Source organism: Primulina huaijiensis, chromosome 7 (genome assembly GCF_012295235.1).
Source record: "Primulina huaijiensis isolate GDHJ02 chromosome 7, ASM1229523v2, whole genome shotgun sequence".
NCBI classification, from domain to species: Eukaryota; Viridiplantae; Streptophyta; class Magnoliopsida; order Lamiales; family Gesneriaceae; genus Primulina; species Primulina huaijiensis.
The window spans coordinates 23106744-23117638 of record NC_133312.1 but is presented as its reverse complement, the minus strand read 5'-3'; the positions used below and the strand labels follow the sequence as shown (position 1 = coordinate 23117638).

Here is a 10895-nt window from a genome sequence, read left to right as displayed (position 1 = left end):
TGCTGCATGTGTTGCTCAAATGAACGAAGGATACATAAAAAGCGATAGAACTAAACATATTCCTCCTGAGTTCTTCGCATTCACCAAGGAGCTTGAGAAGAATAAATGTATTGATGTTCGTCACATTCAATCAAGTGAAAACTCATCAGATCTCTTCACAAAGGCACTTCCTACGACAATATTCAGAAAGCACATATATAATATTGGGATGCACAATCTACGAAATTTGTGAAGAATTGTTCGTGTCAACATGAGGGGGAGTTTACGTGACTGCACTCTTTTTCCCTTACTATGGTTTTTATCCCAATGGGTTTTTCCTAGTAAGGTTTTNAGTGTGTTGTTTGGTAAATTTTGAGTGTTTGAGATTTTTATTTTTTATCATAAATTTTTACTTTTTCACAACAAAAAGAACACTAGTAAGAAATGAAGAATGAATCATATATATGAGACACATGGAAAATACATGATTGGTAGTTTGCTTCAAATTTAATTTTAAAAAATGAATGGTTGGGGATTAAAGTAATAAAATTACGATCTCAAGGCTCATTTTGTAAATACGAATAAACCCAGGGATCAGACGAAATTCTACAGTTGTATACATAACGTGACGAAAATTCATAGGCTCACTTTGTCATCATGTCGACAAGCCCGGAGGCTGCCGCCGCCGCCCGCCAGTACTCCTCCACCGCTGCTGTGGCGACCTACCCCACCAACCACCGCTCTTACAGCTGCTACAGCTGCAACTTCTCTTTCCACATAACCCCGGCCACCACTTCATCCTCTTCTTCCCCGTCTTCATTCCGTTGCCCGCGGTGTCTCCACCGCCATATCCTCCCCCACCACACCATCTCTCCACCGCCACCGCAGCAGTCTCCTCCGCTTAACTCCGATCACACCCCTGTCACAACAACTTTCTCTTATTACACTTCCGATGACTCTGACTCTGAGCACGACTACGATTCCGATAACTCCCTTCTCTCCTTCACCACTCCTACTTTCCACCCCTCCACCCCAGCTTTGAAATCCTTTGTCAATTCGCTCCCGATCAAAACCCTTATCCCAAATCCAGCTAAATCCTTGCAGTCATGCTCCATTTGCATGGAAGATTTCGAGATCCATTCGAATTCTTGTGCCATAGTTAATGAATTACCATGCCAGCATTACTTTCACAATAGTTGTATCGTAGAGTGGCTTAATCGGAGCTATACTTGCCCCTTGTGCCGCTTTAAATTGCCAGTTGAACCTGGCCCCATCCGATGGGAAGATGAATATGACGCTGTTTTGGTTGTTGATTTGGCTGTGATTAGGGAACCAATGACGAGGAGGCTGAGCGGAACTCGGAGCTTGGGTTCAGGTGCAGAAGCCGCCGAATCAAATTGGGAACGTATGGGATTGAATTTTGATGCTATGCACGATGAAGATGGCGATACTTTGATGGTGGATGTTTGAAATTACACATTGGTTGTTTTTTTGGTAATCAAATTTTGGCTTTCATTTCTTGGCGTTCGTTGTTGGGCTAGTTTATTTGTGTGTACAATTCTTAAGTCTAATGGTCGGATTGCACAATTCTATCTTGGCATCACAGTTCAACCTCGTGAATAGGCATGTTCATGATTCAAGCTTCGAGCATAATTTGTTGGTTCGGTTTTTTAACATTTTTGTTGAAATTAAAGCCTTGATTGATGTTTGTATGCAGTCTTATGGAAGTTTGTGCGCTTATGTCAATGACAGAAACTCTGCAAATAGTTGGCTCGACTCATTTCAATTGTGCCTGCTATTAGAGTCTTGATCGATGATGTCGAACCTTAGTTGCATTTATGTGCCTCGAGAAATTAGAACCCTGAAAAAATGATATTTTTCCGCCGATTAGATAGTTAACCATGTTGTTTTCCTGGATTACATGATCATGTGAAATTTTGAAATGTTTTAAAGCTCATTATTGTGTTTGATGAACTTCATTAATTGTATTTCGTTTCGCATTCACTTGTTATTTTGTGTTTCTTGTTATATAAATTATTGTTCGAGTCTTAATTTTTGTTCATGAATCTGATGAGTTTGAATGCAACACCTAGAAATGGAACAAGCTGCACAGATAGCCTCATTAGTCATTACTGTTTCATTTTTGCATTGCGCATGATTATTTCTGTAACAAGTGCGCTTTTATATAAGAAATAGATGTATTTCTCACTTTGGTTTGTCTTACAATCCCCCATTTACGAATGATTATGTCAGACATAAATGCCGATTCTAACTCTGTCATCTCGTTTACAGCTTCACGTTAAGTCATCCAATCTGTTGAGTGGATTTGCCTTAACTATCTCCAACAAGCATGAATGTGAGGATGATTAACTATAATCATGCTTCTTAGCAAAGTTGTGTTTTTGGTTTGTATATTATTCAGTATTCACATAAGAATGGAGTGGGTAGGGGTGGACGACTAAATTAGTCGGCAATATTTTATTTGAAAGAATTGGGAATGGAGAGGTCTGGTAAACAGAAGGGCTAGGAAGTTTTCATCTGAACTCGCCAAAGGTATTGGAGATTAAAAAGTAATCCAAATATTGGAAGAAATGAAAGTTTTCTTGAGTCCAATTGTGATGATTTAATCTTCGAGGATGCCAAGGTTTGTGTATACAGGACATCACCACAGACATTTCAGTATTCTTCCTTAGGTTTCTTTCTTTTGTATCTTTGGTGTTTAATGGAGTATCATTTGCTTTGTTTACGCACATGTGGTATATCTCTATCAAGGGTGTCTTCTCATGCTTCAATTCACTAAATTTGATTGATGTTTGTATTGGTATATAAATTGTTGGCATTAGGTTACAGAATCAATCTTATTTCATACCTCACAATTTTTAGAAGGGCTTGGAAAATTTTAAAATGATTCAGCTTCGATATGAATTTTGAGAGTTCTTGTAATATAAAATGTAGTACAGCGTGATGTCATTTCCCAACCCAATAAGCCAAGTAAAATTTGTATATTTAACAAGACGTATTTGTTCATAAAACCTAGTGATATCAACAACCTACCACAACAAACTTAACCAAATGTTCCTACCAACGAAGCCTACAAGCTTAAAGCCACAAAAAGATAACTCCAAAACTTATAAAGCCTCACACACTCCAAGTTTATGCAATTGTTCCACCCATGCGCGAGTTTACATCTTTTGCCGAAGGTGCAGGATACTTTTTCAAGTTTACACACAGTTCTTTTTAAGGTTACTAGCAGGAGGAGGGCTAGACATGGTCGGATTCTTCATGGTTCACCCTGTGACTGAGCTAGCATCTACTATTAGTTTAACTGGCCTGTTTGATCTGACCGAATGAACCCTTGAAGCTCTAATCCGAGATCTGACTTGTGATTTCCTATGAGGAGCTTGGCTCCAAACTCCATGCCCATATGGCATTTCCCCCAAACTGGACCCTTCTGTGGAGCTGCACTTGTTGCATAAACGAGTTTTCGCTGCTGGTTAAGAGAATCCATCTGGAAAAGACGGCGACAATACCGGATTTCTCATAGCAGCTGGGTGAGAAATCCGGTACTGGGCACAATGCAAATCGACAGTGACATCGGTCCCCAAATTGACACCCGGGGTGATGGAACAAAATGAACTCCAAAAACAAAGTAGAATGTCAGAGCTTAGGATAACTTCTTCCGTTACTACACTGTTGATAAATGAAATCGAAATCTCTTAAATTGTATTCATCCTGATAATTTAAATGAGTTTTAAATAATCGATAATTAATCAAAATGGCCCCCTAAACTAATTCAGAGCCAAGTTTCCTCTCAACTTCACCGTAATGTGAAGCACCAAAGGACAAGATTTTAGCATGTCAATTTGTTTTTAGGTTGCATTTACATAATCTATTATATTCATTTAGCTCAAAATTAAAATAAAAATTTTGAATTCTTTCTCATTGGTCTGAAACTTGTTTTTTTTTTTTTTTTTTTTTTTTTTTGGTTTTACTTCAATTATAAATTAATTTTCTAACCTAGTCATGGATTTCAAAAAGTACAATGTGAATCTTCTCACGTATCCAAATACTATATTCTTAGATTATGCGGAATATTATACTATATTTATGACTTCTTTGTTTTGCATAATTTTGTAGTATTACGTTGGTTTTGCATGCATGGTCGATGCTTTTTTTTTTCTCTATTAAATTTTAATTTTAGTCATGTATTTTTCGATTTTTGCATTTTTAGTTTTTTTTGCCGGGAGTACTGATTCACTACACGTCTCAGCGTCATGTTGAAAAAAAGACTAAAATTGTCAAAAAAACCAAAATACGAGACTAAAACTAAAATTTAACAATATGAATTGAATGATCAAACTTATAATCTATTATCTATTACTATTCTAAATATATGAGTTTGAATTGTGAGCTTACCTTTTTACCCTTTTATTTATTTTATAATTTGTCATCTTCATTTGGTTATTTAAGTAATTTTTTATGTTAATTTAATATGTTAATTAATAGTGTACTTAACTCAATCAAACTAATTATTATTTTAATTTACTTTTAAATTTAATTTTAATTACGAAATTTATATATTTCCGTCAAATCCATGAAAAATATCTACCATATTGATGATATGTAATAATGGGCAGATGAAAGGAGATGAGTCAGATTGAATAAAAATAAATTATTAATAAATATTAAGGTTATATAAAACTTCTTTCTCCCATTTAGAATAAAGATATTTTCAAACTCTTTATGTGTCAATAGAGATACATTATTGATAGAAATGTTTGTATGTAAGTTATTTCAAACACTGTTTTTAAACTATTTAGTCAATGTTTTATATATGCTGCTAAAAAAATATTACTAAATAATATGCTTCATTTGATCATTTTGTGTTCTTGCAATGAGTTGAGTTTTTTAACATATTATTACATTTTTTGTGTTATATGTCGTTTGTATTGATCATGTTGTGTTTGGATTCCTTATGTGATTTGTTTGTTCACCGAAAGAAAATATAAAACAAAACCATATATCCCACAAAAATGATTATTTTTAATTTTTTTCCTTGATATATTTTGTTAATTCTTAAACACATAATGCATTTTTTCATTTTGCTTAGATTACTTAGTTTGAAGCGACTTACAAAATATTAAAAATGATGAAATGTTTCTTCGTTTTTAGCTTATATATCAGAATATAAAGAGATAATATATTTTTATTTATTGAGACAAATGTATTTCCAGACTTCTGTCTATAAATCAGTATTCAAAATTTTTACAACATTATTATATTCTATATTCAAATTTTTTTATTTAAATTGATTGAAAGTATTTGAATTTGAGTTTTTATGTGCTTGATTATATTATTTTTGTAGTATTATTTATTGTGAAATTAATAGATGGACTAAAAACATTAGTGGACCTATGAGTCCTCTGGTGGACGACAAACATGGATAAATTGTTAAAAGAGATAATATCAAGTAGATTTTCTGTATACGATTTTGTTCTACTTACATGATTATGCATGATTCTAAATTTAATTGATCAGAAGTTAACGTATGTTTTGTCGTTGCCAGATATATTTTGTCAACGGTCTAATATTTTTCTTTGATTTAAGGAAAATTATGCGACTTCGTATTATATTTTTATTTCTTAAGGTTTTATTAAAGGATTTTTCATGATGATTTAGAGGCACCATTTTTTCCTTTGTGTGTTTTTTTAAAAAGTAAAATATTTATGAAACCATGACGTTAGTAAGGCGCCTTCTCTTTATTTGAAAAAAATATTGAAAAATTTATAAAAATTTTGAATAATATGAGTTAGTATTTAATTTGAGAGTGATTTATGCTTTTTGTTGCTCGTATATACTTCAATTTCTTTGTTATTGTACTATATAAATTATTTTTGAACTTTGAGTTATCATTTTTTTATGGAGGTTGTTTGTGTCATGAATTTTTTAAATTCATTTTGTTTAGTATTGTTGGCGGCGATTGATTTTTCTGATATTCTATTATTTGTCTTGTTGTTTATATGAAAATATGTATGAGAGTACACCAATCAAAGCCACATATTTTGGGTCTTATGTTCTACGAAAAGGGTAATATATGATTTCTGTTAATTATATAATTTATTGGTTCTTCATACATGTAGTTAAGAAATGAATCAAATTTTGAACAAAAAATTTATGACAAACATAGTGGATGAAAAAACATGTTAAAAAAAATAATGTTGCATATTACTATGCCCCTATTTCTGTATGATATAATTCAAACACATTTTTTTAGATATTTGAAATTAGGTCTAACTAAGTGACATAAAACATATACATATATATTTGAAGGCGTATTTAAAGCAAAATATTAAGATCAAGAATGATTCATATTTAAATTTCAACGCAGCACAATGAAGAAGAAATTGAAAAATTGTATGTGTAAACCTTTAAGAGTTATATAGTGATTATGTTGCTACTTCATGGTTTGCAACATATTGATGCCATATAAAATATCAATATTTCTCAAAAAATAAAAAAAAAGAAAAAATTCTTCATTCAGAAAAAGAAATACATGAAAAAAATTGTGTATAATTCTCATTCTATTTTTAATGGTTTGAGAACAATTCTAAAGCTTTGTGGACACAGTATATCAATTTTTAAATTGAGACATTGAGCCGGTTGCACTTTATTTCTTCCAATATTATATCGATAGATTTCGAGGTTGCTAAGAGGTTGTTTTTGTCTATTTTTTTTAGTTAAAGTGGCTAACAAACTAATTCATGAGATATATGATGGTAACATAGAGAACTACTCACCAAATAAATTTAGTTAACCGAATAGTGAAATTCAAATTGAATTATACAATATTTCATCAAATTAATTTTGTCTATTATAAGATGCTCATGAAATCTAAACAGTTATATTATTAGATGAAATATTGAATAAGACAAATACTTTGATATATATATTTGAATGATATCTCATATACATATCTTAATTACGTTATCCGTGTCCTTCTCAAGATTTTTAAAATACAATAATTAATTTTGTATGTCGTTCCACAATATATAAAATATTATAAAACAAAATGTAAAATCGATAGAATAAAATTTGTTTTGTTTATGAGATTGAAACTATATCATCTCCATGATATGATGCACGCAATCATTGTTCCAAATCTTCTAAAAAATGATGAAAGAAATGACTTTCCTGAATTGCGTCAAATTAAACGATGACACAGTTCTAAGATATAGTCATTTGAAAAGATTTTCAAGTTTTTTTCTCACACTGATTGAGAAATAATCGTTAAAAATTTATTAAACTTATAGCTCTATGTTGATAATATTTATACTAAATATATAAAAATGATATTTCAAATATCCCGATGTTTGAAGAAATTACAGCACCATTCATTGGTTATGTTGTTGAAGAATATATAGGTTATACATACTTTTAGTCACAAGTAAAAACCAATCACGACTAAAAACAACATTTATTCTTATGAGTTATAGTTGATGATTGTCAAAAACTGAAAAATCATTCAACAATAAAATAAATATTTGGAAAATAAGATTACTGGATAAAAACAATGTAGAAAACCGAAAAAACGTCCTGATAGGGAAGTAAACTACGAGCATGTCAGATCCCAGATGAAGATTTTAAATAACATAATAGATGTTTAAGACGATCATATACTTGCTGAGTATATCAAAATGGTTATATGTATATTATAACAAACTACGACAAAGAGTTGTAGAGTTATCAAAATCAACCAAGAAGTATATTGAAAAGTATGTTATGTGGATTAGATAACTTCTCCGATTCATATACCGTCTATGGTCATGATTTTTGATTTTGTGGTTTGGTTTGTCGCTCACGTGCACTTTTCTAGTAATGCAAATATACTAGATCAGAATTACTCTCATATTTACTTTATCTTATTATTTATTCATCTATTAATTATTTATTCTACATCAATTAAAATATTGAATTTAATTACTATATCATCTTTAATAAACAATATTATTAATATTTTATTAATTATTAAAAAGATAAAATAATAATTTATCATCTAATCTCAAATTTAATTAATAAATCAAATTAAATATTATTTATCAATCATATTAAATATTATATTAAAAATATATATAATATTGTCCAGATTTTTGAAAAAATATTACAAAGTTGATCAAAAATAAAATTATATTGATATTTGTGAAAACAAGAAACATTGCCTCCCAGTCCATGGTGATGAGTTGAGCGACCTGTACAAACGAAAAAGTTGGCCTTTCTCCTCTCAATTCCATTTCACAAGTGCTCCACCAAAACGGATCTCGCAATGCCTTCCGCGGCTTATACCGTCGAATCCTGCAAAGTTGAAACAAGCGACGGAGTCAAACTGCACACTAGAATCTTCAAGCAAGAAGAAGAAAACGAGGGTGATAAAGATAATTTGGTGATTGTTTTGGTACACCCGTATTCTGTACTGGGTGGGTGTCAAGCTCTTTTGAAGGGGATCGCTAGTGGGTTAGCGAGCAGAGGCTATAAATCAGTCACTTTTGACATGAGAGGTGCGGGCAAGTCTACAGGGAGGGCTTCTCTTACTGGGTTTAAAGAAATTGAAGATGCCGTTGCTGTTTGCAGATGGGTTTCTGATAAGCTTTTCGCTGACAGGATTTTACTGGTGGGATCTTCTGCAGGTACTGTTTTTGTGTTGAATTGTGATTTGTATCAATGGTTGCTCGGAATGAGTGGGGTCTGTATGCGTATTGTCTGGTGGCGAATTGGAATTTCTTGATTATGGAACTTATTGAGCTTGTGGTGGGTGAAAATATCAGAATTTAAGTTGATTTTGTGGGCAAGACTCTTCTGATTTTGTGCTATGAATTTTGCTGCAAAAGATCAAGGGCTTGAGGTAGGCGAATTCTGAAGTTATGGAAGTGATATACGCTTTAGTTACCATTTATGTTAAGTTCTTTGTGTTGTCAAGTTGTGTTGCATAACCAAATCTAGGCTCGTTCTAAGTAGTAGATCCAGAAATTTAGTCCAAGGAGAGTTCAATTTTTGCTTGAGAGAATTTGCGAATGATTTGTGGGAGCAAACACAGAACTACTTTTTTAAGGAAGGATAAGAACTTATGTACCCACATATAGTTATTTCCTTGTTTCCAGTTTTCTTGGTTGGTGTCATTACCCTTGCCTAGCATTTTCGATATCCTGATTCATGTAGTTTTTCCCTGGTAGTTTGGGAATGCAACTTGTTTGATGATAAAGACGAAGCCATTTTTTGACCTTGGCAATCAAAGAGTTGTTTTTCAGTCTTTTGGAATGCTTCTGTGCTCATTAGCAGAATGACGCTGCTTTGTTATATATAATCAAGATTTCTCAATTCTTGGCATGATCTAATTCTTTTTAGTTCAATTATGATTGCATGTGTCGATTATGATACTCGTGTGCTTGTTGTAGTGCATCTTGTAGGTCGGTGATTTTGACTTTTTGAAATCAGCTATTGCTTCCTGAGCTAAGCTATACTCCAGCTTGGTTAATACTTTTACTTGATTTATGTTCGACTCAGTCCAGTGTAATGGTCATGTGGGCAGGTGCTCCCATCTTCTATACTGATATGCTATCAGTTAATGTGTGTTCAAGTTCAGTTATTTCATTGTATCTGAAAAGATATTCTATAGTGATAGAAATAGCACATTTTCAAAGTTCTTGTTGCAAACTAGACATCATAAAGTCTGGGAAAACTGGACTATACTTGCGTAGATTGCTGGCATTACGGCTGAGTTATGTGCTTTTTTTATATATATATATATATACATAAACATGAATGCCTTACCTTTTTACTTGGGATCGGAATTCATAGTAAATTGGCTCTTACAGTTTCTTCTCATACTTTCTTCACAGGTGCACCAATTTCAGGTTCTGCAGTTGATACTGTCGACCAAGTTGTTGGTTATGTTAGCTTGGGATACCCATTTGGTCTGATGGCCTCAATCCTCTTCGGACGACATCATAACACTATTCTTAAATCACCTAAACCGAAACTTTTCGTGATGGGAACTCGAGATGGATTCACGAGTGTTAATCAGCTGAAGAAGAAGCTGGCATCAGCAGCAGGACGGAACGAGATACATCTACTAGAGGGTGTAAGCCATTTTGAGATGGAAGGGCCTGCTTATGATGAGGAAATGGTGAATTTGATTCTCAAATTTATAGCATCGTTATAGGTACTAAAGTATTGGTTGTCATTGTTGTATGAATATCTTGTGCAACACCCCCAAATTTCTTGGTTCTTGAATCAATAATGGAATGATTGTGTGAATCGAAAACTCGACGTAAATCTAACAGCCAGTGGTGAGAAACCGAATGACCGAACAGTGATGGTAGGAATCTCATGTGAAATTATGGTCTTGGAACTTTTGGATCACATCGGTGCCATGAAAGTAACGGATTTACCTATGCTACACTAGGAGAAGTTTGAAAAATAGGAATAGATCCTCGATATAGCCCGAAATGATCGAAAAGTTTGCATTCGTTGGAGTATATTTCTCGGTATAGCATAATATCACCAAAGATGTGACAAATTATGCTCCTCGTTCCTTATCTTTTTATGATAATCCTAATATTGAATAGTTTGTGTATCATTTGCTTAGGCGCGAACATAAATAAAATCAACCCAAATAATCAAATTCATGTCACAATGTGTATCCTATTGATGAAAACAATAGACTTTATTATATGAAACAACTAATTCAATTCACTATATTTTCAATTTTTAAAGTCTCACTTATTATTTAAGTGTTAAATATTTACCAAGAAATAATTTTATGAAGTCGATGAAATCATATTATTTTAAATTTCAAAGAATATAACATTCTCATGTTATTTTATCGCGCGAACACACACACACACATATATGTGTGTGTGATA

The 10895-nt window shown here is 32.6% G+C and overlaps 2 protein-coding genes across 2 annotated transcripts; both read left to right on the top strand.

The window, feature by feature from the left end:
* Window positions 1-614: 614 nt before the first annotated feature.
* LOC140981548 (uncharacterized) lies at window positions 615-2766 on the top strand. The gene is made up of 2 exons (XM_073447981.1): window positions 615-1473; window positions 2272-2766. Exon 1 carries the CDS (start codon window positions 637-639, stop codon window positions 1447-1449), a length of 813 nt encoding a protein of 270 aa, XP_073304082.1. The 5' UTR covers window positions 615-636; the 3' UTR covers window positions 1450-1473; window positions 2272-2766.
* A 5422-nt stretch (window positions 2767-8188) lies between these two features.
* LOC140980245 (uncharacterized) lies at window positions 8189-10506 on the top strand. Its single transcript, XM_073445971.1, has 3 exons — window positions 8189-8660; window positions 9870-10280; window positions 10318-10506. Exons 1-2 carry the CDS (start codon window positions 8300-8302, stop codon window positions 10190-10192), a joined length of 684 nt encoding a protein of 227 aa, XP_073302072.1. The 5' UTR covers window positions 8189-8299; the 3' UTR covers window positions 10193-10280; window positions 10318-10506.
* Window positions 10507-10895: the final 389 nt, after the last annotated feature.

What these genes read in the sequence shown, in the direction of transcription:
- LOC140981548 (XM_073447981.1), top strand. Translation starts at nt 637, where the DNA reads ATGTCGACAAGCCCGGAGGCTGCCGCCGCCGCCCGCCAGTACTCCTCC.
- LOC140980245 (XM_073445971.1), top strand. Translation starts at nt 8,300, where the DNA reads ATGCCTTCCGCGGCTTATACCGTCGAATCCTGCAAAGTTGAAACAAGC. An exon ending in ACTGGTGGGATCTTCTGCAG is followed by an intron (nt 8,661 to 9,869) that starts GTACTGTTTTTG and finishes CTTTCTTCACAG; the next exon opens with GTGCACCAATTTCAGGTTCT.